The sequence below is a fragment of the Calliphora vicina genome, chromosome 4 (genome assembly GCF_958450345.1).
Source record: "Calliphora vicina chromosome 4, idCalVici1.1, whole genome shotgun sequence".
Taxonomy (NCBI): domain Eukaryota; kingdom Metazoa; phylum Arthropoda; class Insecta; order Diptera; family Calliphoridae; genus Calliphora; species Calliphora vicina.
In genome coordinates, this window is record NC_088783.1 from 12,209,234 (window position 1) to 12,235,405 (window position 26,172).

The 26,172-nt window shown below is 30.4% G+C and overlaps 1 protein-coding gene across 1 annotated transcript in view; it reads right to left on the bottom strand.

Moving 5' to 3' along the window:
• Kap3 (kinesin associated protein 3) overlaps positions 1-25,552 on the bottom strand; it is a 72,427-nt gene extending 46,875 nt beyond the window's left edge. Inside the window, exons 1-2 of the mRNA XM_065506697.1 lie at positions 24,782-25,552; positions 22,385-22,502 (exon numbers count right to left, since the gene is read on the bottom strand). Of these exons, the coding sequence (XP_065362769.1) occupies positions 22,385-22,502; positions 24,782-25,074 (411 nt within the window). The 5' untranslated portion in view covers positions 25,075-25,552. The remainder of the gene's footprint in view (positions 1-22,384; positions 22,503-24,781) is intronic.
• Between the last annotated feature and the right edge of the window lie 620 nt (positions 25,553-26,172).

Genomic DNA, 26,172 nt, shown 5'->3' on the forward strand with positions numbered 1-26,172 from the left:
CTTAGGGGAAATAATTAAACAATGTTGAGGAAATTACCATCAATTAAATATTGCTTTTTGCCATAATTTGTTAGATATCTATCTGCTATATATATGTATATAAAAAGAGTAATGTTATTGAGTGCCTGACAGATTCAACATAGCCCAGACCAACTATACATCCCCTTTTCCCTATGTAAATCCACTAAAAAGGGATTTTTAGAAATTCGAAGGTTTGGGGAATAATAACGGCTAAATTCGGTAATATTATATCTTCTAAACTAATATAGATACAAACAACACTTAAAATACATCTTCTTAATCTACTTAAGAAATTAATTGGGTACTTTATTGAAATTCAAACCTTTTAGGGGATAAAACGAATAAAAATAGTTTTAAACCAATTAACATAGAAATCAATTTTAAATCGTTTTCTTTACTTATCCCAAAATAACATATATAAGTTTTGTACTTTTTTGAAATACGAGCAATTAAGGGATACAAATTTTATTTATTTTTGGTACTTTTTTCATAAAATATGTTTTTCTATAGACAGATGAATATTTTATTACTCAATACTGATATTTATTCAAATAAAATTTATATCATTTCAAGGGGGACTAAAAAGTATCATAAAGGGGTAAAAACGGCCAAATACGTTCTATTCAAAATTATCTAGCCAATTTAGATAACATTTTAAACATTGCTTTGCCCCAATCGTACCAAAATTATCAAACAGGGTGTGTTTTGCAACTCGAGTGTGAATGTGTAGATTGGTTCCAAATCCGGCTAAATAGTTTGGTATTTTTTTTTAAATATTGTTACTAAATTGTACTTGAATTCAAATATAACGATTTTAACGGCTGATTTAAAGTTGGATAATGCTTTCAAATAGAAGTGCCCAAACTTTAACATATCTGTGGGCATTATTAACATTTCAGTTGACCATTGTTCGTAAGTAAGGCAACGCTGTTTGCTGCGACCGTATATTCGAATTCGAATATTCAGTTAAATAACATTGTATAAATAGAGCTTTCTAGATGGTAATGCAGTGTTATAAATAGTGACAGAGGTTGCAGTCGTGAGTGAGTTTAACAGAGACGCTTTTCGAACAAACATCAACTGAGTGCTGTGTTTTTCAAGTGAATTCGTGTACATTATAAAGTGTCTGTATTTCTGAGAATTTATAAACGTGTATAAAAAACATTGAGTGACTATTTAATTCTGTGGTTGTTATACATTTTAAATAAATAAAGAGTTGTTACAATTTTTAAACTACTAAACGGCTTTTATTTGCAATCAAAAGTATCCGGTTTATTTAAAGGAAATAAACAAACGTTTTGAAAATGTTAAAACTTAACAATATGAACCACAGATTTGAATCGTTTAAGACATATCTGTGTCACAAAAAATTTCCGCAAAATGGAGTATTTTTTCGCTTTTCAAGAGTGAAAAGCGAATTGGTACTTTTTTTGCTAATCGCACTTTTTTTAAATTTTAAATTATTAAACTTATCGTCATAAAAGTTTTATGTACCAAAAAAGGGAGAACTAATGGTACTTTTTCCTTCTTTAAAATGTACTTTTTAAATTTTTTATAATAATGGACCAAGAAACATGAAATTGAACATGATTGTGGGTGAAGGAGAATACAAGAGAGGGTTACCAATAGTCTAAAAAGGAAGATCAGAACAAAGGTCTCCAAATAACTTAAATACATGATTCATACATCAATATATCGGAAATTCTTTCGGCTAGGAAGAATCGGTCGGTATTTTTTAACCCGAATTTTTTTTTACCAAATAAAAATTTATTTTTCAATAAATTTAAAAAAAAATAATTTAAACAATTTTAAAATAAATTCAAAAACAATTTCGAATATAAAAAAAAACAAGTAAGAGTGCTATATTCGGCTGTGCCGAATCTTATATACCCTTCACCAAATTATACTTCAAAATTTTAAATATTTTTAGGTAAACAAAATTTAATTTTTTTTTAGTTGTATTTTTAATTTTTCGGAAAAAAAATTTTTCGATTGTTATTTTAATTTTTTTTTTTTTTAAATTTAAATTTTTTTTTAAATTAAAAATATTTTTTTTTAAATTTTAAAAATTTTTTTTTGGTTTTTAAAATTTTTTTAAATTTTTTGAACCCATTGTAGGTCCAACTTACTATGGTCTTATATACGTCATTGCAAATGTCTTTGAAATATCTATCATTAGATATCCATATTGTCTATATTAATGTCTTAGTAATCCAGATATAGGTCAAAAATAGGTCAAAAATCGAGGTTGTCTTGGTTTTTTCCTCATATCTCAGCCAATTGTGGACCGATTTTGCTGATTTTAAATAGCAAAATTCTCGAAAGCATGTCTGACAGAATTATTGAAAATTTGGATCCCGAAGATATCTGGGGTCTTCAGAAAACTGATTTCAACAGACAGACAGACGGACATGGCTTAATCGACTCCGCTACCTATAAGGATATACATATATACTTTATAGGGTCGGAAATGAAAAATGTAGAAATTACAAACGGAATGAAAAACTTATATATACCCTTCTCACGAAGTGAAGGGTATAATAAATTTTAAAATATGAACACCATGTTTACACACAACGTTTTTTTTTTTGCTTCGAAAATGTCCAATTTTGTTCCAACAAAGCGTCATATGCGGGAAGTTTTGATTTACTTCTTTAATTTGGAAATAAGTGCCACTGAAGCACATCGATTGCTAATCAAAGCTTATGGTGAATGTCTTCCATCGTTTTCAAAGTGTGAGAGATGGTTAGTGCGGTTCTGATTTTGACACAGAAAACAAATATTGCCCAGGCCAGTCAAAATAATATTGAAGATCAAGAATTGGAGGCATTACTCCAAGAAGATTGTTTTTAATCTCAACAAAATCATTCGGAGCTACTCTAGCAGCAATTTCAAAATGTTTAAAAGCAGCAGGATTCATTCAAAAGCAGGGAAATTGGGTACCATACGAATTGAAGCTGAGATACATTGAAAGACGATTTTGTATTTCCGAAATAGCTTGAGCATTGTAAAAGAAAATCATTTTTGCACCGAATCATTACTTGTCTTAAAAAATGGATCAATTACGATAACCCAAAGTATAAGCGATCGCGTGTGAAGCCTGGCCAACCAGCCAATTCGACACCAAAGTCAAATATCCATGGCGCTAAGGATCTATATATTATCAGCTGCTGAAATCTGGCAAGGCCATCACAGGAAATATGTACCGAATGCAACTGATTCGTTTGAAGCGAGCATAGGCCGAAAAAACCCAGAATATGCGGCCTGGAATTAAACCGTAATATTCAATCATTACAACGTTCGCCCACATGTTGCAATTCCTGTTGAAAACTATTTAGAAAGAAGAAGTTGGGAAGTTTTGTCACACCCGCTTTATAGTGCAGACCTTGCCCCGTCCGACTACTATTTGTTTCGTTCAGTGCAGAACACTCTCTATGGGATACGCTGCACTTCAGAATAGAGTATCCGTAATTGACTTGATTCGTTCTTGGCCACAAAAGATAAGCAGCTCTTATGGCTCGGAATCCATGGACACATATTTTGAAAATTCAATGATTTTGATTTTTTTAAAAAATCTTTTCATAGTTTTACTACGATTTGGTTAGCGAAGTGAACCGGGTTTGGCAGTTAATACATAAATAATTAAAATAAATACGCTAGGAACGTTTGCTTAGAACTGTAATTATAATATTAAAACGTATTTTTTTTATTTTCTAAATTTTGTTGTTTATCAATTTTCTGTTTTAAGCTCCCTTAAGCTTTATTACTTCAGAATATTCAATCTAACAAACAAATACAATCTAATACTTCATAAATTAGCTGTCAATTTATTAACTACCAATAAACAAAATAACACCGCTCAAAAATCCGCACAGTGCGACGAACACCAGCTACAAGGTCAATGAGATATCAATTCATATTCTATAGATATCAATATGTATAAAGTAGTTGTTGTTTTTATTAACTAAAATAAACTCTAATTTAATTTTCTTCCGCCAATAATGTTTTTTTTTATCTTTAGTTAACAAATACAACGCCAATATTTTAATATTATTAACAAGAAACAGCAGCAGGTTTATAATATTTTGAATGTTTATCTGTTTGCAAGTGTTTGCTAGGTTTTTTGGGGGGGACCAAAGTCAAACCGGTCTATGTTAGAGGCATGGATTAGGCCGCTACTTTTATCTTATGGTTTTATTTATTTTTGTTTTTATTTCTCATCTGTAAATACGAGATTTGATTTAACCGCATAGTTTCTTTTTTTTTAACTTATCTGTGTTTGTTAAATTCATATTCACACTAAACGTGTTGCTGTTTTGGTTTTTGAAAACAAATAAATTTTGAAGCGGACAATTGTTTACGAAAATATTTCCAGATGTAAACAATATAATTTAATTCTAAATTTCGTTGGTTTATTTATTGAGAAATGCTAATACTGCGAAACGAGGGCTGGCTGAATAATAGAAAATGATACGTTGTTATTGGTGTAACTGATTTAGTAATTTAGTTAATTCCAGGATATAGTTTTTATAACCACCACCAAAAAGATACATTGAAATACTGTTTGTAGACCCACAAAACTAAATATACTTACTATGGGTATACTTACTATTTAATATTTAATTAAGTTTATATGTATATAATAACGAATCACGAAGAGTTACGATAATACGTTCGGATGCAGACGGTTCTGGTAACGCGTAACTCGAATTCTTCGGGACTTCAATAATCGTCGGCGTTACGATGTATTGGCATGACTTACTAACTGGACAGTTTGTCACAAGCGGTAGCTACGGATTTCTGGTGAGGCTTTTCGTTGGTATAGCATCGGGTGATAGCTAAAACTATATTTTAGATACTTACAAATAAATGAACTTAACCAAGGGGACAGTTAACCGAAGCTCCTGTCTTGAACAGTTGAGCGAAGTATCTGTATTGAACAGTCGGAAGAAGCGCCTGTACTGAACAGATGACCGAAGTATCTGTATTAAACAGTTGGCCAAAGCATATGTCTTCAACAATCGGTCGAAGCCCCTCTGTATTGAATAGTTGGCCGAAGCCCTTGAACAGTCGGCCGAAGCCCCTGTACTTAACAGACGACCGAAGTCTCTGTACTAAACAGATGGCCAAGTCTCTGTATTGAACATTTGGTCGAAGTCTTGAAGTATTGAACAGTTGGTCGAAGTCTCTGTATTGAACAGTTTGCACAAGCATCTGTCTTGAACAGTCGATCGAAGTCGCTGGTACACTGTATTAACCGGCACTCGAACTGTATCCGAGTTCCCAAAAAAAATATGTTGACCGATTTGTATCAGTCGACTTTGATAAATTAATATCGAAGTGTCACGTATGCAGCGCCCCTTCAAGTGTATAAAAATAATTATAAACTAAAGTAGAGAAAGTAGGTAGATACTTACTTATCCACTTTACAATATTCTATTATTTATTCCCATATTTCTACTTTTACATTTACATATATCAATAAAACTAAATTTGTAAAAAAAATTATGTTTTTAATCCAGTTCCTAACCTCATATTTGCTCACTTGTTAAGCAAATCATGTGGAAAATTATCTATGCAACACTGAACAGTGTCTTCGCTTACTTGTTTATTGTGTCTTAGATAAGTGTCTTCGAAAATAAAATGACGTTTTCCATTGCAAGATATACAGCTGAATTTGGGAGATAATCATCACTTTACCAAACCGGTTTATACTTTTCCCAATTACTTTTTTTTAAAGGACATTGACAAGCAAAACTATTAGTTTTGATCACAGTGTTGATCACGACTTCAGATCAATAATGAACAGGTGGTATAATTTTTTATTTTATTTCCATAAATTCAATTAACTGAAGTTTCTTCACAAAATGAATAATCTATAATTCATTTCTTTAAACAATGGAAAACCTCAATTTAAAATCAAAAATCACTTAAAAATTAATAAAAATCTATTAAAACATGAAAAAACTTTGTTATTTCTTTAAAAGCACTAAGCATCAAATTGTAATATACATTTATTACATTTCCATAGCTTTTAACAAAACACACAAAAAACATTGTAGCATACTTTTAGGCATTTATAAACATAAAAATATATTGCATACATATTTATGTACACAAGATTGAACTCAATATGTTTCAATAACTTTTTTTGTCTTTACATTTGCATAATTTTTTTTTGTTGTTTTATTGTTTGTTTTGTTATTGATTTTTCTCAATGAATACACTAAAACACAATGCACACAATAAAATAAAATAGTTACAATTCAATTGTTTGTTTTATTGTGCAGCAACACAAAACAACTTAAATAAAATAAAAAAAAAAATATAAAATAGTCAGTGATTTTCATTTTCAACCCCCCAAAAATTAAAACAATACAAACCAAACGAAAACTAAATGTTTAAACAATGGGTGGAGGAGACTCTCTGTTACCATTTAGAAATGTTAAATATATGTACATACATAGTTACATGCAACATTATCTAGGCTGCAACATAAAAGTAATAAAATCATTCATTTCCCTCCTCTTTGTGTGCTCGAGTTGGTATCAACTATTTTGTTTAGTATGAAGAGTATATGGCCAAAAATAGGTGGTAAATTGTTAACAAAATTGTTGTATAGTGTATAAACTACTACTTTAATGTACATATTGTACATATCGTAAGCAAACAAACAATTTAACTGGAAAATTTCGTCATCATGGTAACGTAGCGTTGAAAAAACAATGCCTCCCAAATTGCTATTATTACCAACGAAAATATAAATATAAAAATAACCATAAACTATAATACAATATTAAGTTTTGTATTAAACTAACAATTCGTTTAAATAACACAAGGAAAGTAGACAAAATTTGGGTTAAACCAGGCCATAGCAAGATCTACATAAAAATATAAGAGAATTTTGGTGATATAATGGAATAAATCGGTAAACTTGGGTTTCCAAAAAGCCTTTGGTTTTTTAAACTTCAATTTGTATCCAAGTGGGAAGTCATCATTCAAAAGTCATGTCACTATGTTTGCTCCTCTCCCTTACAGAAGGGAGAGGATAAATTCCCACTTGGAAGCAGGGTTATTTGTGTTTTGTTCTGTTTTAATCATAGTTTTTGTTTTCTCGCTTATAACTGATCGCTCATTCTTCTTCAAAGATGCGAAAAAAGTGTTTCGAAAAGAATCTAAATTTCTTACTGGGAATTGATTTGCTCTAAATCATTTGCTCTAGGCAAGTCTTCCACCAAAAATGGATTATTTTCTATGACGACAAAACGATTATGTGCGGGATCTGATATTGCAATATCCTTATGTGCCGGCAGTTCTTTTTAAGCGCAAGGGTTAGTCAAGTTGTAATAAATATCACCATTTTTTTGCTTGGTTTTCTTTGGAGAAATTAAGGTAATGTTTCCATCAAACGCGGATAATTTTTTAAAAGTTGTTTGCCCACGAAGTATGAGGAAGGGTTAATAAGTCCGCGGCTTTTTCAATTTCTCGGCTCTTAACTGAAATGGCAACACTGCTGCTGTCAACAGACATCTGTCAGTTGACTCCTGTCAAAATTTGAAAAAGCTGCGTCATTTAGTTTGATTCCAGGGCACACTAAGAAAGGTGACTGCATCACTACAACAATACAAAAACAACAGGTACTTTGTTTTTGTTAAAAAGTAGGTGAACTGTCAAAGTTGCCTGTTGTTGTTTTTGCTTTTGGTTTTGTTGTATTTTTTGCCACAGCAACCACAAGTGAATTGACAATTCAAACTGAATAAAAAAAATAATCAGCTGTTCATCGCAGTCACCTTTCTAAGTGTGCCCTGGTTTGAGTCTGACAGCCATTGATAGCAGACTACCCCGTGACTTGAGGAGAAATTGGAAAAAAGTGAATTTCGTCTGCCCATTAAGCATTATTATTTGTGGAAGAAAACCATCACTCAAATAAAGGCTAAATATATGAGAACTATAGGAACTACACCCTAAATTTCAATGGTAAAAAAGTGGTTTACTGAATTTCGTTGTAGCCGTACAAGCACGGAAGATGCCAAACGTTCTAGACTCCCAGTTCAGTTTCTCTACACCCAAAACAATTGAGTGGAAATTGAAAGTGCGATAGATTGTGGAAGCCATCTCACATGGCTCAGTAGTTTCAATTTTAAATGATAACTTGTGTATGAGAAAGCTTTTTGCAAGATGGCTGCCGCATTTGCTCACAGTCGGGTGCACTAAACGATACAAATTTGCAGTTTATATGGTAAAAATTCATGAATTAGGCTACAAAATGCTGCCTCTTCCGCCCTATTCTCTGGATTTAGCCCCGAGTGATTATTTCTTGTTTACAAACCTAAAGAAATTTGACTCCAACGATAAAATCATGTAACAAAAAAAATATTTTGGTGGCATCTACAAATTATACTTCAAAACAAGTTGTCTCCTGTATGCTTGCAAAAACATTAACGTTGCCATCGTAATTTTTGGAACACGTGGGTTGGTGATATAGGGATGGATATCTCCACATGTTTGCTTAAGACTTTGGAGAAATTTGGCAATTACTGCAACAAATATGGATAAAGATAAAGTGAGCTCTCACAGGTCGACTTCTACAGGTTACCTTTTCGCAATCAAAACTTTAAATTGACGTGCTCAAATGCAGTACATTCCATTCCTACCACGACAATGTGAGCTCTTACAGGTTGACATCAACAAGTGACTCCGTCGTACATTCCAGATTTGGCACAAAGTTTACTTTAAAAAACAGTTATAATTTAACACTTTAATTAGAGTTAAGTGATTTTCTAAAAACTATTCTCACAGAAAGTTCTTCGAACGAAGTTGTCTCCGGAATCCTCACAAAATCATTCATGTTGCCATAGTTCCTTTTCAGAACGTGGGTCGATCAATTCGGAATGGATATCACCATCTGTTTGCTTCGCTTATTTGCTTATTGTGTCTTAGCTAAAAGTTATCATAGGAACTCGCTTTAATACAAATTGATGTCCTTGCAAACAGCTTAATCTAATATGAGTATGATTTAAACGTTTAGATTAAGAGGGTCGTTCAAATCGGAATGGATATCACCATTTGTTTGCTTCGCTTTGTGTCTTCGCTTATTTGCATGTTGTGTCTTAGCTAAAAGTCGTAAGAGGATCGTTCAAATCGGAATGGATATCACCATCTAGATGGTGCATCTGTTTTCTTAGCTTTGTGTCTTCGCTTATTTGCTTATTGTGTCTTAGCTAAAAGTAGTAAAGTTGATATATTGCATTCTAATGGTCTTTAATTTAGCAAACACTACAGTTGTAGGTCATAATTATATAATTTGACTTTATTGGATCTTAAAGAAGTCATGTAAGATCTAAAACAAAAACATTAAGCTGATTTCGTCAAATATTTGAAAAATTTGCACAACTTTTAAAGCAAATTTACCAATTTAACAATTTCAAATTAAAAAGAACCCATATTTATTTAAATTATTCTATCCCTATTGTAAGGTGTACTCGTAAATCGCATTAATTTTCGACATCAAAGTAAATACTCGTCAAATAAAATGCTAAAATTTGCCAACAGCAAAAGAAATGAAAATTAAATACAATCAACACACTTGTAATCATACAAATATACGAATATGGATCAATCACTTCTACAATTAAAATGAAACTAAAGAAAAACAACAAATAAACGCTTAATAATGCATAGAAAACTACAAAAAAAATAAACAATTAATGTTGTTAATTAAACAAAACAAACCAGCATAAAACTGAAACTACAGCCAGCCCCCTGCTTTACATTGACTAAACTTTAGCTAAAAGAAAAAACTAAACTATTATTTGCAGTTTTAGTTTCTACAGATTTTTTATTTGTTTGTTTGTTGAGTTTCAATTTTTCTTTTTCTGTATGTTGGTCATTGTACAATTGTATGAGTTTATATGGATGGATTTGACGTGTATTTCTTAATTAATTTCGGCACATTAATTATAAAGTTATGAGGCAGACATATGGTTTGTTTTTCACTTTATTTCATTTTTGCTCAATTTAGTTGTAGTTGTAGTATGTAAGACTCGCACAAGGTTTTTCCAACTCAAGTGTTTCTTTTTGAATGCGGCCAAGTATTATGGCAAATACCCTATGGCCAGTATATTGGAGGGGTACTAATTATGTTTTGAGGTATAGGGGCCCTTATTCGGAATATTTTGTCATATGATCAATAGTGTACTCGACTGCCTTCCACTTTTGGAGCTGAAACATGAACTCAGTTTTGTGTGTTTCACTAGCTTTCCAAAACCAATTGTGGTCGTACTTTCCTCCAGTAGAACTTTTGTAAAGATAGTTCATGTTCCCAAAAACATCGATTGTATGCGAGATATGCAATGTTCTCATGTTCAATTCAGTATAGCAACAACGGCCAAATCTGATTCAAGAGCAGTTGTTCAGAACATGTTGTTATATGATCAATAGTGGGATCATCAATTTGTTAACAATGAAACAACCAACTCAGTTGTGCGTAGGTTGCCCTAGTATAAATTTCGTAAAGGTAGATCAAAATCAAAAGTTTCCCGAAAACAACAATTGTGTGCGGGATCTGATATTGCTACCGTTTTATATGAGCACATGGGTTGGTCATTTCGAAATGTTGTTCCCGAAAACTGCGATTTTGTGTGGGATATTGTCACTGTATGTTTGCTTAAGTTTTTGAAGATATTAGGTAATGTTTCCACCAAACGCGGATCATTTTCTAAAAGTACTTCGAAACATGTTCTCTCCTGTACTCTTGGAAAAACAGTCACGTTGTTATCGTTACTATTAAGTATTTGGTTTGGTGAATTCGGAATGGATATCACCATATGTTCGCTTATGTCTTTAGAGAAATTAGCCAAGTCCTCCAACAAATACGGATAATTTTCTACCAAGATAAAGTGAGCATTCACAGGTCGACTTCTACAAGTGACCTTTGGGCAATCAAAACTTTGAATTCACTGACTGGCTTAACCGCAGTACATTCCATTCCTACCACGACAATGTGAGCTATGTCAATTAAAACTTTGAATTGTGGGGTTCAACAGGCGAACATTTCAGATTTCCCAGACAGTTCTTCGAAAGAAGTTATCTCCTGAATCCTTGGTCAATTCGGAATGCTTAAGTCTTTGGAGAAATTGGGTAAAGTTTCCATCAATCGCGGATTATTTGCTTAATGTTGTTCGCCCACGAAAATCTTGCCTTCTTTATGCTAGCAAAAACAGTCCCGATGGCTGCTACATCGTTCCTTTTGAGCACATCATCATATGGAGAAATTAAGCAATTCATCCACCAAACAAGAATGCTTTTTTACTTGAGAAAGTAAGCTCTTACAATTCAAATTCTGCGGTTTTTGTGCAATCATTCCTGATTTGGATCCCTTAAAAAATCAGTTATATTTTCAGCTTTTCATGAACGCAAAGTAATTGTTTAAAGGTTGTTCTTCCACGTAGTACATACTTTGAAACAGGCTGTATCCTGAATCCTCGTAAAAATGGTCATACTGCCATCAGTTGATTTTGAGCACGTGATTTAGACAATTAGGAATGATTGTCATTATCTGTATGCTTAATTCTTTTAAGTCCTTCACCAACCACGGATCAATTTCTACCAAGACAAACTAAGCTCTTACAAGTCGACCTTTACAAGTGGTCTTTTAAGCAACTTTGATGGGCTCAATCGTCGCACATTCCTGCTTTGGCAACAAGTTTCCTAAGAAATGTTCACACTTTATTTACAGCAAAGTAAATTTTCTAAAAGTTTTTCTTTCGTAAAATACTTTGCAACTAGTTGTCTCCTGAATACCCCCCAAAAATAGCCATATTGCCTTCGTTTGAGTTGAAAGTGATCTGTTACAGATCAATTTCTATAATTGACATTTTGGACAATCAAAACTTTGTATTGACGCTCTCAACCGCCGTACATTTCGGATTTCGCATCAAGTTCCCTTAAAAAATCAGTTATGTTTTCACCCTTTCTATACTGAAAAGTAAGGCTGTCAATTAGGAGTGTTTTTTCATCATCTGTTTGCCTAAGTCTACCGATCACAGATCTGCAGTGTTTAAATAATCTAAACATTGAATTAATGGGTCAATTGAAATGAAATTTATGTTTTTCCAGGACGTCAATAATAAATTTCTTTGGGTCTTTTTAAATCCATTTAGAGTTAAAACTAAATCTTTAGATTAGTTAAGATGATCTTGGTCAATTTTCAAGTTAATTCAAGTTGCTATTCGCCTTAAAATTTTACAATCAAAATTAACTTTGATTTATGCATTGAATTAATAAGTCAGCAACATTATTTCTTATTATTGTCTTGAAGAAGTTGTAAAGTGTCTTTAAATCCATTAATATTAGAACATATCCATCAGATAATTTGAGAAGATCTAGAAAATTTTTAATACTATGGCGTGTCAAAAAGTCCATGCCTTTTTGAATGAATAGTCGATTTTTGGATAAAAAATTATTTTATTTTTCAACATAGTCTCCTTCGAGCACTATGCACTTTTTCCAACGTTTCTCTAATCTTTGAATCCCTTCCAAAAAATAAGATTCGTCGAAGTCATCAAAATTGGTTTTGTTTGTGAGATGATTTCATCGTTGCAGTCAAATCTCTTTCCGCCGAGACATTCTTCCTTCAGGTTTGGAAATAAGAAATAATCACTCTTTGCTAAATCCGGAGAATAGAGCGGAAGATGGAGCATTATTTTTGCCATGGAAACTGCACATGTATCCTTTTGTGCAGAAACGATTGTGAGAAACTCGGCAGCCAACTTGCGGAAAGCTTTCTCATACCCAAGTGATCATTCAAAATTGAAACCATTGAGTCATGTGTGATGGCTCAATGGATGGATCTTCGATCGGCCAAAACCATAACGTGATTTTTTTCAATTGTTTCGCTACTCCCAAAGATCACAACTGGGCGTCCAGAATGTTTGCCATTTCCGTGCTTCTACGGCCACAACGAAATTCAGTTAACCACTTTTTTACCATTGAAATTGATGGTGCAGAGTTCCCATAGTAGTTATCAATCTTAGGCTTGGTTTGAATGATAAATTTTGTCCGCAAAAATATAATACAGACGAAATTAAGTTTTTCCCATGTCTCCTCAAGTCACGAGGTAGTCTGCTATCAATGGCTGTCAAACACAAATTGAATGACGCAGCTTGTTCAAATTTTGACAGGAGTCAACTGACAGATCCCTGTTGACAGGATACTCTATTGCTTTCTCCTGGACTTTCTGATTAGTTGAAAGCTCTTTGTAATCTTTGTTGAGAATTTCATTGGCATTGGTGTTGAGTTTGTGTAAAAAGCCGATTAATGCCCGTGCCTGAAAGGTTCGTTTAATACTCATTGGTACCTGAAGGAATGTACCATGTTTGTCATGGAAAAATAGTCGAAATCCAGTTTACTACCATTTAAAAATCGAAATTTCCCGTATCTGTAACTTATTAATTACAAATTTCTAAGTAGAACTCTGTATTTTGCAATCACAGAGTTCAAATGATTCAAATGTTATGACATTACGATTATGAATAGTAGGGTGCTTTAAAAACGTTTGATATCTCACATTTTTTCTGTAAGCTTTTGTTTCAATAAACATATACAGTTTTTGACCGTCTTATGGTTACTCATACATTTAGTGCAAAAAATTAATATATACTCATTAGAAGCGGTGAGAGAGTGGGTACAAACAAGTGAGTGAGTGCCTCCATGAATGAGTCATGTGAGCAATAAGCCAGTAGTAACAGCAGCAGCAGTGGTTCAGTGTTGCATGGAAAATGCGTAATTGTTGCAATATTAGTTAGATTATACAATCGCATTTTGATATCTATTGTTTGTGTTTTTTTTATTAGTTTTATTTGTTTTGCCATTTTTATTAAGAAACAAGCGAAATCAAATTGAAAATATAAAAATAAAAACAACAAAACTAAACCAAATTTGGTAAATAATAATAAATAAATAAACAACTTATAATAATTCTTTAGAAATTGTATTTAGCAATATTGATTTTTTGCTATATTTTAAAAATTTTAATAAAATAACAGTTTTCTGTTTTATTTTTGCTATTTCCTGTTGTGATTTAATGCCTTTTAAAGAGTTTTCTATTTTAGTTTTACTCTAACGTTTTATTGTATGAGGTCAATTTCGTTTTGACATTTCATGAAATGTTTAGACAGTTTAATAAGGTTTTTGTTGTTATTTTTTTTCTTTCCTAGATTTCATGTCAAACTGTAATTCAATTTTGTTTGCAGTTTCTTGTAATAACTATAACCTAACCCAACTTCCGCTAAGTGTTTGCCTTATTTTAAGTTTTTTTTTTATTCTGTAAAACAACCCACATTTAGCGACTTACACTTGGCCAGTTTAAAGTAGAAATCCTTCTAGAACATTTTCACTTTTTTTTAATTATTTTTTTTAATATCTAGCAGTAGACATGCTAAGGGTATTGTAAAAAAAAACATGTTTGCGGTGGGTTATTGTAATATAGACAAGTAACAGCTGGGGTCGAATGTGTAATACACTTCACTGATATACACTGGCAGTTTTTTTTAAGGATAATTTACATAATGAGTTTGCCATACTTCCAGGAACTTAGAAGGAAATATTTCAAATATAAGTAATCTAAAGATTTCTTTACTCATGTACCGATACATCGGTAAATGTTTCCAAAGCTTAATAAAAGGTCAATAAGATTGAGAGCAACGGCTAAAATAACAGGACTTTGAAAACAGGACTAAATATATCTGGACAAGAAGTGCATTTAAGTTTAAGTTTGAAATATTCAATGTTGAAAAAAGCCCAATATGAGGCTAACTTTCAATGTCGTATTGCAAACGATGATACTTCGACAATTGCAGACTTTGATTTGATCCTGGGCGGTAATTTTATATAAGCGATAGTCGATAATATATTCCAGAACTGCACTAATCAAAAACACGATAAAAAATGCCCAAAAATCCTTATGACGTATGTTTAATGTTGCTGAGTTTAATGGATTGAATATTTGGTTCCAAAACTGGAATGTGATGATACCATCAGTCATTCCTGATGGTTGCAATTATCATTAACCGATCTAAAAGGACAGTCCTTGTGAAGCTAGACTTGTCGAACGACTCCGACAGTGTCAGCCAAGTCACAATTTACCACGACATCCTGAAGTTCATAATGACCAACAACATGAAGAGGTGGATCGAAAATTAGCTAAGTGACCGCTATTCATTCCTGGAATTTAGAGACCAACTTCCAAAACCCTAATGAGTTATGGAAGAAGTTCCTGAGAGAAGAGTCCTGTAGTCACTCCTGTTTAACTACTATCACTATCCCGCACCTCCACAATGTGTCAAAACTGGATGATCTCTGCGGTCGACGAAGTCATCGCCAATACTCTGCATCACCTTGATGAATAAGGTAATTTCAGAGCTTAACATTGGAGTCAAATCCAGCGAAGGTTCTTCCAATCTTTGAACAGAATGTCATGTTGACAAAACAGTTCCCAATGAAACAATATCAAAGGAGTCTGCCTGTCTTAAATATCATAAAGTTGGAGTATCCATCGAGGCATAAAGAGAATATACAGAGGTATGTGAAAGATCCATCGAAGTTTCGTCTCTAAGAATCTTTGGTTTGTATTGGTTCTACCAATCATAGAAAAAGTCATGTTGACAAAACAATTCCTTCTGAAATGTCATCGAAGGAGTCAGCTTGGCTTCAACCTTTTCTAGTTGGAGTCTCTCACGAACAATGTCAGAAGAAAACCTTCGTGTATATGAGGAAACTATACAGAGGTATATCTAGGATCCATTTGGATTGAAATTTCGTATTCAAAATGAGCCAAATCCTACAAAGAACCAAGAAATCAAGGTTCTTCCAGTTATGGAACAGAAATGTCATGGGAGGAGATTGCCTGTCTTAAACATCATACAGTTGGAGTCTCTATCGAGGAATGTCAGAAAGGATCTTATATTCAGGATCCATTAGATCATTGAACTTTCCAACGAAACACTCTAATTTTGGAATCTACGGATTCTTCGGAAAAATTCCACATGTCTATAACGCTGATCAGTTTAACAGAAGACTTTGAAGAAGAAACCTTATAAATTTATTTTGATATCAAACGAGTTATAATACTTCAAATTCCATCTTTTGTTGGATAAATTTAAGGGTTTCATTACATCGACGGATGAAGTGCTTCTGATCGCCTAATTATAGATATATCTATAAGATCCATAATCGTATCATATATGCTAGAGTAGGGTGCAAAACGGAAATACCTACTTACTAGATTGAAATATGTACAAACATATGTGTTATATTAAACATTCGTTCAAGTTTAATTTTCGTGTTAATTTAAAAGCTGATAAATAAATAACAAACAAATGACTTTAAGCTAAATTATCATATCTTAACATTTATGTTAATAATTAAATATTTGCATATCGCAAACATAGTCAATGTCGTCTCTCTACAAAATATAAAAAAAACAAAGTTGAGGAGGAAAAACTTCAAATCTGACTTTCAAGACACCCAAGATCAATAACCGTTAGAAACATTATCTAAACAACAACAATATTTATCAATATATAAATAAATAAGTAAACAATTATTTTTCCATAATCTAAGTGCTAAATAAATATTGATTTTTTAGCATAAATTAACACCCAAGTGTAGAATTGATGTCCATGTTCTCTTTATGGTCATTAATAAGAAAAAAAAAACACACAAACTCATTTCATATACAATGTTTCGAATAAACTAATACAAAAATATTTAAAAATAAAACTCACTTTCAAAATCACGTTTAAAATATGATTTTTTTGTGTTTATTTTTTTTTGCTGCAATATGTATTAAAAGTTTTTTTGTTTAAGTCAAAAGTGTTTATACTTGAAGCGTTAATTAATTGGCAAATAATAATGATTAAGTAAATAAGTTTTCTTTTTTTTAACGTTTACAGAGGTACCCCTCATATATGCATACAAACTCATTAAATATTATTTATTGTTTTATTTTTTTGGAGTTCGTTTTGTTTATTAAAATTTGTTTAAGTCATTTATTGCTACGAGTATTTACAATTGATTATTTAAAAATTAATTATTTTGAAGATTTGTTTAACACTTAAGAATATGTATTTTAGCAGATGAAGTAAATTGAAATCATAGAGAAATACACATAGATCGGAAACTAGAAAAAAAACTCTAACACATAATCACACATACGAGTGTTGTTTTTGTTTTCACATAGATTTTATTACTAAAACATTCTCACCACTTAGGCTTTTGACAACTGATTTAGGTCTGGGTTAGTAGAGTTTCCGATCTATGTGTATTTATCTAATGACTTTATGTTATTTCTTAAACAATTTTTTTTAAATTTTATAAAAATTGAGCAACATTTTTTAAGTGTAAATGCAGATACGGAAAGGAAATAATAAGATATTTCTTTCGAGTGCTAATTTTACGACTTGTTATTCTTAAATATTTAGAAACTCTTTAAATTCCTGTACAAAGGGTGGTTTTTACAGAGGTGGAGAACTTTAAATTGAAATAAAAGAGAGCAAAAGGCTTGTCTTTATTAATTTGATAATTTTATGGGTATTAATGTTTAAATAAGATTTCAGGCATGTGACCGCTGAGGTCAGCTCAGAAGTATCTTGAACTTTGCATGATAAGAACACAACATTAGCTTTCAGTTATATCTGTCCCATCGTAGATGGAATTACACATTCCATCCAAATTCAATAAATGGGCTGACAAGAACTGGAAGAAATCTGGCCACGCAAATTTAATCTTCCAGAACTCCAGCTGTCGATTTAACAATGGCAAAACTATAAAAGTTGAGAATGGAGTCCAGTAAGGGCGCCATATATCTCCCCATCTATTGCTAGACGCCCTTCTGAAAAAAGCACTCCACAACGACAAGGCAAGCAATAACTGGAGCACTATAAGGTCGCCTTAATGATGACACACAGCTTCTAGGAATTTGCATCAAATGTGCGAAACACATAATCAGTCCTGCTGAAAATAAACGTTGCAGAAACTCAAAAACGTCCGTGTGCTAAAATTCAAGACTTATTCACAATAGGCAACAATCTAATACAATCTAATGTCAGCCATCTTGGGAGCATAATATCCAAAAACGGCGGTTCCAGCTAGACAACCGTATACTTTCGGTGACTTAAGGACCATATGGATCTCACGATCTCGTTCTCAATGCGAAAAAACCACCTACGGTTGCGAGCCATGGAATACTGTCAAACGAGCTTCTGGTATTTTGTCAAACAGTGCCTTCGGAGGATGTTGGGAATTTTCCGGATATGAAATAAATAGACGTAAAAGGAGATTTATTGGCAAACTACTTAAAAAACCACGGAATAAAATTTATATAAACGCTATAGAGTAACAACTAAAAGATAACCGCAGAAGGGGAAATATCCGGTATGAGAAAAGCTCATGAGAGAAAGAGAACACAAGGCAAGGAATGTAAATTTTAGAACATTTAATACACAGCCGCATTTCTTGCCCAGATACATTTGTCTTCTTCTTTCTTAGCATTTTCATTCAATATTTAGGTCCTTATTGGACATAGTGAACCAGGCGTGGAAAAGTTGTTATGATCTTACGATCTTTTGATACTATAGTAGAGAGGAAGTATCATTCAAACTTTTTAGTTTTTAATGTAGAAATACATTAGACTCAGAGAGATTTGCAGTAAAATTTTGTGTATAATAGTAATTTTTATAGAGAATTTTGTAAATAACAGCTTTTTCTACAGAACACTTATTATATAATAGTTTTGTTCTTTTTTCTACAGAAGATTTTGTGTATAACTCTTATTTCTATAGAAAATTTTGTGAATAACAGTTTTATCTATATAGAAAAATTTGTGTTTAGTTGTTTTTTCTTTCGAAAATTTTTGTATAACAGTTTTTCTCTACAGAAAATTTTCTGTATAACTGTGTGAATAACTGTTTTTTCATAGAAAATTATGTGTATAAAAGTTTTTTCTATAGAAAATTTAGCTTGACTCTTTTTTCTAAAGAAAATTTTTGGTATAACAGTTTTTTTCTCTATAAATATTGGTGTATAACTGTTTTTTATAAAAAAAAGTTGATGTTTAAAATTTGTTTGTATAACTGATTTTTCTATAGACAAATTTCTATAGAAAATTTTTTAAATAATAGATTTTTCTATCGAAAATTTTGTATAACAGTTTTTTTAATAGAAAAATTTCTGTATAACAGTTTTTAATATGGAAAATTGTGTGTATAAAAGTTTTTTCTATAGAAAATTTTGCTTATGACTCTTTTTTCTAAAGAACATTTTTTGTATAACAGTTTTTTTCTCTCTAAATACTGGTGTGTAACAGTTTTGTTGATGTTTAACAGTTTATTCCATCGAAAATTTTGTGTATAACTGATTTTTCTGTAGAAAAATTTCTGTATACCATTTTTTTTTAAAGAAAATTTTGTGTATAACTGTTTTTTCATAGAAAATTATGTGTGTAACAGTTTTTTGTATAGAAAATGTTGTGTATAACAGTTTTTTCTAGTTCAATACAAATGATTCCTACAAATGACAATACCGAGTCCATCAGATTTTTTGTTCATGACATTGTGCTGTCACTCATTTCAATCGTAAACATACATATAAATTCCTTCAAAATACGATAATATGGATGTTTAAAAGAAATCATTATAAAATAAAGATTTATTTTAATTAAAAAAAAGCCTTTCTTTTATGAAATTAATCACAATTTATAAGAATATTGTAGTGGTTTAATTTAGAACAATTAAAATTGATTAAATCAAAAATCTTGTACCAGATACATAAATATTCTCCAAGCTATTTAATCTTAAATTGATAATAAAATTTGTGAAGAATTTATATTGTATGTGTGTTAAAACACTTAAATAATTTCCTTTCATGTTTTATTTTAATTTCATAATTGATGGTAAAACTTGTATTTCAAGGGATGGATGGTAATGAAGGAAGAGGAGCAAAGGAAAATAATCTAAGTACAAAAACTAAATTCCAATACCAAAAAAAAAATGTGTCTGCAAAATTCATTAAAAAAATATATTTAAAACAACAAAAATCCCGGCAAAAGCAATAACAAGAAAAATGAAAAAGAAAATTTTTCATAGTATCACACACAGGCCATTAGTCATTTTGACTAAAACAAAAAAAAAATAATAATAAATATTAAACCATGAAAAGAATGAACTAACAACAATTTAAGGGTAGAGCTAAATGAGGGCAGGCCTGCAAAATTACTTAGAAATTTCAAATTGTTTGAATAAAATGGTACTTTTATTGCATGAATAATTACACAATTATTTTTTCGTTTTAAAATAAATTTCTCAGAATTTCATGCAAAATTCTAAAAATATTGATAATTACTGCCAATTTGGCATAAATACTATTTGATAATTAAAAGTACCCATAAGTAGGGGTATTTCCTAATAATTTCACCAAGAATAAGTACGAATGTATTAAATTTTCTAAACAAACTTTTTAGAAGAATGGATCATTCTCCTCTAAGTTTACTATTAATGATGGAAAACAGTAATAGAACCCATATTTTTGCAATTGTATCAAATAATCAAACTACATTTGAATTATACCACTTCAACACTAACACAGTGCAATTTAAGGAAGAGAGCAAGGAGTCTCTTACATCCCAATCATGCATGGAGAAGTTGATACGAATGTACCTTTTTTGGTACTATTTTATGCAGAAAGTTACCGAGGTACTCCCGTAACCTATTTGATATTCTTAAACTCTTATTACAGGTTTTCTACAGACAATGTTGTATATACAGTTTTTTCTATAGAAAAGTTTTAGTATAACAGTTTTCTCTATACAAAATTTTGTGTATAGAAGTGGGTATAACAGTATTCTCTATAGACTTTTTTGTGTATAACACTTCATTCTTTAGAAAATTTTATGTATAACACCTTTTTCCACAGAAAAATTAGTTTATAACACTTTTTTCTATGGAAAACTTTGTGTATAACATTTTTTTCTATAGAAAATTTTATGTATAACAGTTTTTTTCATAGAAAATGTTTGGTATAACACTTTTTCTATAGAAAATTTGTAGATAAATTTGTTTTTTTTTTATAGATTTTTTTACATATACTTTTTCTATAGACAATTCTGTGTATAACACTTTTTTCACAGAAAACTTTTTCTATAGAAATGTTGTGTATAACTCTTTTTTTATAGAATATTTTTTATATAACACATTTTCCTATAACAGTATTTTCTATACAAAATTTTGTGTAGAACAGTTTTATCTATACACAATTTTGGGTATAACAATTTATAACTCTTTTTTCTATAGACAATTTTGGGTATAACAGCTTTCTCTGTAGACATGTTTGTGTATAAAACACTTCATTCTATAGAAAACTTTATGTATAACACCTTTTCTATAGAAAATTTAGTTTATAACACTTTTTTCTATAGAAAACTTTGCGTATGAAATTTTTTTCTATTGAACATTTTGTGTATAACAGTTTTTTCCTTAGTACACTTTTGGTATAACACTTTTTTCTGTAGAAAAAATTGTGTATAACAGTTTTTTTATAGATTAATTTGTGTATAACAGTTTTTTTTTATAGAATTTTTTTTACATAATACTTTTTTCTATAGACAATTCTGTGTATAACACTTTTTCTATAGAAAACTTTGTGTATAACATTTTTTTCTATAGATAATTTTTTGTAGAACTCCTTTTTTATAGAAAATGTTGTGTATAACACTTTTTTATAGAAGATTTTTTGTATAACACATTTTTCTATAGAACATATTTTTGTATAACAGGATTTTCTATAAAAAATTGTGTGTATAACACTTTTTCTATAGAAAACTTTGTTATAACACTTTTTTCTAAAGATAATTTTTTGTATAACAGTATTTTCTATAGAAAATGTTGTATATAACACATTTTTCTATAGAAGATTTTTTGTATAACACTTTCTTCTATAGAAAAGTTTTTGTATAACTTTTTTTTATAGAAATATTTGTGTATAACAGATTTTTCTTTAAACATTTTTGAGTATAACAGTTTTTTCTATAGAAAATTTTTATAAAAAATTTGTTTCTACAGAAAATTTATAACAGTTTTTTCTATAAAATTTTTGTTGTTTAACAGAATTTAAAAAGAAAAAATAATAAATAAAACATTAAAATTTTAGCACTTGGGGGTAATAATAAAAGTACTTTTTGAACATCATTTTAATACCAAACATAAAATTAATTTTCCAAATCTAATTTTATTACAAAACAAATGTCCTTTTTTAAATAAAGAACACACCATCACTAAATGTAAAAAAAAGAAAAGAAAAACCAAACACTTACCTTTTTCTCTTCCAACATGGGATTATTAGGATCACCAAACACTGTCGCCTCCAGTTGGTAGTTGACAATTAAGGCTTTATCAGTGGGATGAGGTTCAATACTGCCACCTTTCCAACGTCTGTTTGTGTTAATTTTTTGCATTAATTTTACGTTTGTTTTATTTTTAAGCATTTTTTCACAGGAGGTAGCAATAATTTTTTTTTTGGTTTCAAATAAATAAAAAAGAAATTTCTTTTAAAAGATGACGACAAATTGTGTTGAAATAAAGAGCAGGTTAAAATGGCAACAGAAAAAAATAAACTAAATCATTAAACAATTTTTACACTTTTTCGTAGGTACAATTTTCTGTTTTTTTTAATATTTTATAGATATTTTCTTTTATAATATTTTCGTAGATTTATTTTTGTTTATTTCGTTTAATGGTTGTTGTTTTTAAAATTTGTTTACGTCAATATTTAAATGAAAATTTTGCAAATTTTTCATTTTGTTCTTTAGGAAATTTTCTTTTATTATTAATCACATGGAGAAAAATAAAATACAATAATATACCGTTATGTTTTCTTTCATATGGTTTGTGTTTGAGAGAGTGTGTTTGTTTTGTTGTAGTCAGTGTATGAGTAAGCACTTGTTTTGTATTTGTTGTTGTTGTATGAGTATTTACTAATAGGGTGTGTGTGTTGCCAGATGGGTGGTGATTTTCAAAGCCTATAGAGATGGGAATTGTTTAATGTGCAATAAAAATTGTGAATTGGTGTTCAAACTTGCCATTTTCAAATTCAGTTTAATGACAGAAACAAATATTGATTAGTATGTAGTATTATTATCATTAAATTTTTAAATTGCAAATCGCACTCAAAATTTGTATGAAAATTTTGCTGGAAATCGAATGAGTTTTTTTTTCAAATATGTTTAACGTTTTTGATATATCCGCTTAATTATTTTTTTTAATCTCGTTAGCTTTTAATTTCCTAAATCATTAATTTTTAACATTTATTTCGCTCAAAATGGACAGCGAAAATAGTACGTGAAAAATAATTAAAACTTTTCCAAAACATCCAATATGGACTTTCAGAAAAATAGCAAAAGATCTGAAGGTTCGTCGTCATAGAAACAAAATTCCCCATGAAGATTCTTGTGTGACAAGCCAATTGCAGTTGTGGCAAAAGAAGCCAATCATTTGTGACATCAGGCACGATAAACACAGAAATACATATTAAGGAGTGTCTACAAAGCCGACTTTTACCTTTCTTAAAACAGCACAGAGTACCTTCATATTTCTTGCCCGTTTTGGCATCATGTCACTATGGAAAAAGGGCCCTTGAGTGGTATTCAAACAATAATGTCAATTTTGTTACACAGCAGGCAAATCCACCCAACTGGTATTTATCTATTATTATTATTTTATTTAAATCTTTAATAAAAAACTAAATTGTTGGAATTTGTTTAACAAAATTTTAAAACTTTGCCAAACAAATTGTGAAGATTGTGGACAAAAAATATCTTTTCCGGCAGACAAAATTTTGCCTAATTTGTTTTTCAGTTTCCTACCAGAGATTTAAAATCACGATCTCATAACTTCTTTCGAAATGGTCGTCAAAAATTTGTTAATTTATAATTTTTTCGTATAAAATTTGATAAAAAATATAATTTTTTCACTATCAATGAAACAAATGTTCATAATTTGGAACTAACTATGAGAAAAACTTAAATAATTTTGGTAATTTTTTAATTTTATAGAACGATTTTCCGGAAAAAATTATAAATATTTTTCAATAATAACAAAATTTTGGCACCAGTTGGTATGGACTGAAGACCTTATTAATATTTTTGTTCAATTTTCAGCTTATCAATATGCAAAATTTGATTATTATTCCTAGGGACACTCTAATATATGTAGATATTTACAATCTTTTCTGTTTTTGATTATTATTTATTTTCCACCGCAACTTATTTTTTTTTATTTCCTTAAATGTTTTATTAAATTCGAATTGCATTTTTCCAACAATTTTTCTTGGAGTTTCAAAAATTTCTTAAAAATTATCTGGCAACATTTAAATTAATGGGTGGCTGCGTGCGCGGAAAATATATTGTTCGTGTATATAGACAGAAAAATAAAATAAAAAAAATATATATATAAAGGGAAAATGGGAAAATCAATAAAGCTGACGACAGACACAGTACAATACATAGAAAATATTATAAGAATTTTCTTTTATTTCTTTCACTCGATTTAAAGAATAATGATTTTTTTCTTCAGCTTTTAGCCATTTTTTTTTTGGAAAATAATTTTGCACACTTGTTTTTATATTTATTTAATAACAAATAAACTTTTCTTTTTTTAAAAAAAATACCGGCTTTTTAAATTTATTTAGATTTTTCTTTATTTTTTCCACTCACTTTTTAATAAATTTAGCATCATCAGATGTTTGTTGCATTTTCTGAACTTTAATTGGAATTTTGCTGAAATTCCTTTTGTCGCTGCTGGTCTCGTATGACAACGAATTCTGTAGAGGATCGTCGTCAGCACCGCACGCTTCTTGCAATTGTTGGAGAAATTCTTTGGTTGTTAATAGAGTTTCACAAAAATCGCGTATGATGGCATTAAAAATGTAACTTAAATAATGTAATAAAAATATGAAGAGTGCTATGCCCGCAACTACTTGAAAGAAAAGTAGCAGCACAACTGGCATACGACACACGAAACAGTCAAAACAATTATTATATTTTTGTTGTTGTTTTCTATATGTATTTCTATTTATTATTTTTTTTTCTTCCTTTGCGATAGTAACCGTTGTTGTGTTTTTTTTCTCTCTATTTTAGTTTATTTTTTCACACTATTCCATTAACCACTCAACAAAATTTAGCAGTTATTCCTTTAAACTGCTACATGAATGTAAGTTTGGGTGTTTGCATGTGTATGTTAATAGCAAAAAACAAAAATTGGCAAATTGTAGGAAATAGCAGAAGCAGACCCTTTTTATGACTCGTTTTTTTTATTTCCTAGTTTTTCTCTTTTATAACTCCTTTTTGTTTGTAATAAAGTTCATTCTTTGTTCTCTTTCATTAAAAATAACACAAAAACTACCGTTAACTCTGCAAAGTTTTGTTATGGTTTATTTTGCTTTAATGTTGTTGTATGAGATGTTGTTGAGTGCGCGTCTCGATATAACGGTCTCTTCTCTAGCACGGTTCGTAACGTTCTGATTGGTATTTTTAGTGTGTGTTATTTTGTTTTTCCGTGTGTGTGCGCCTGTATTTCTTATTAGACATTGGTATTTGACATTCGTTTTTTGGTTTCCTTTTAATTTGGTTTTTATTGTTTTCACTTTTTATGCTATTGTATTTTGTTTTTGTTTTGATTATGCCGTTTATTGTTGCTTGTTTTCTTCTGATATACATATTGGCTGTTTTGTTAATTACTTGCTACGTTTTTCTCTCTGGTGTTTTGTTTACCTTTGTTTCAATTCCGGTGTTTGTTGTGTTTTTGTATAAAAACTTGGCATTACTTTTACTGAATAAGGCTGCCATATTTACTAATATGGCATTGCCAGTTTGTATTGACTAGTAAAATAAGCGTTAGATTTAAATGATTAAATAAAATTGCTGAATTTAATCGATAGAAATTAAATAAAATTGTAAATTTAAGTTTCAACAAAAAACATTAATAAATATGTTCATATTTGGAGAAATGAAGTAAATTTTTCTTCAAATGTCTTCGAAATGTTGCAGTATTTACTGCATATTTTACGATTTTTCATTGTAACTTCTGTTTTTTGTAAAACGGTTAA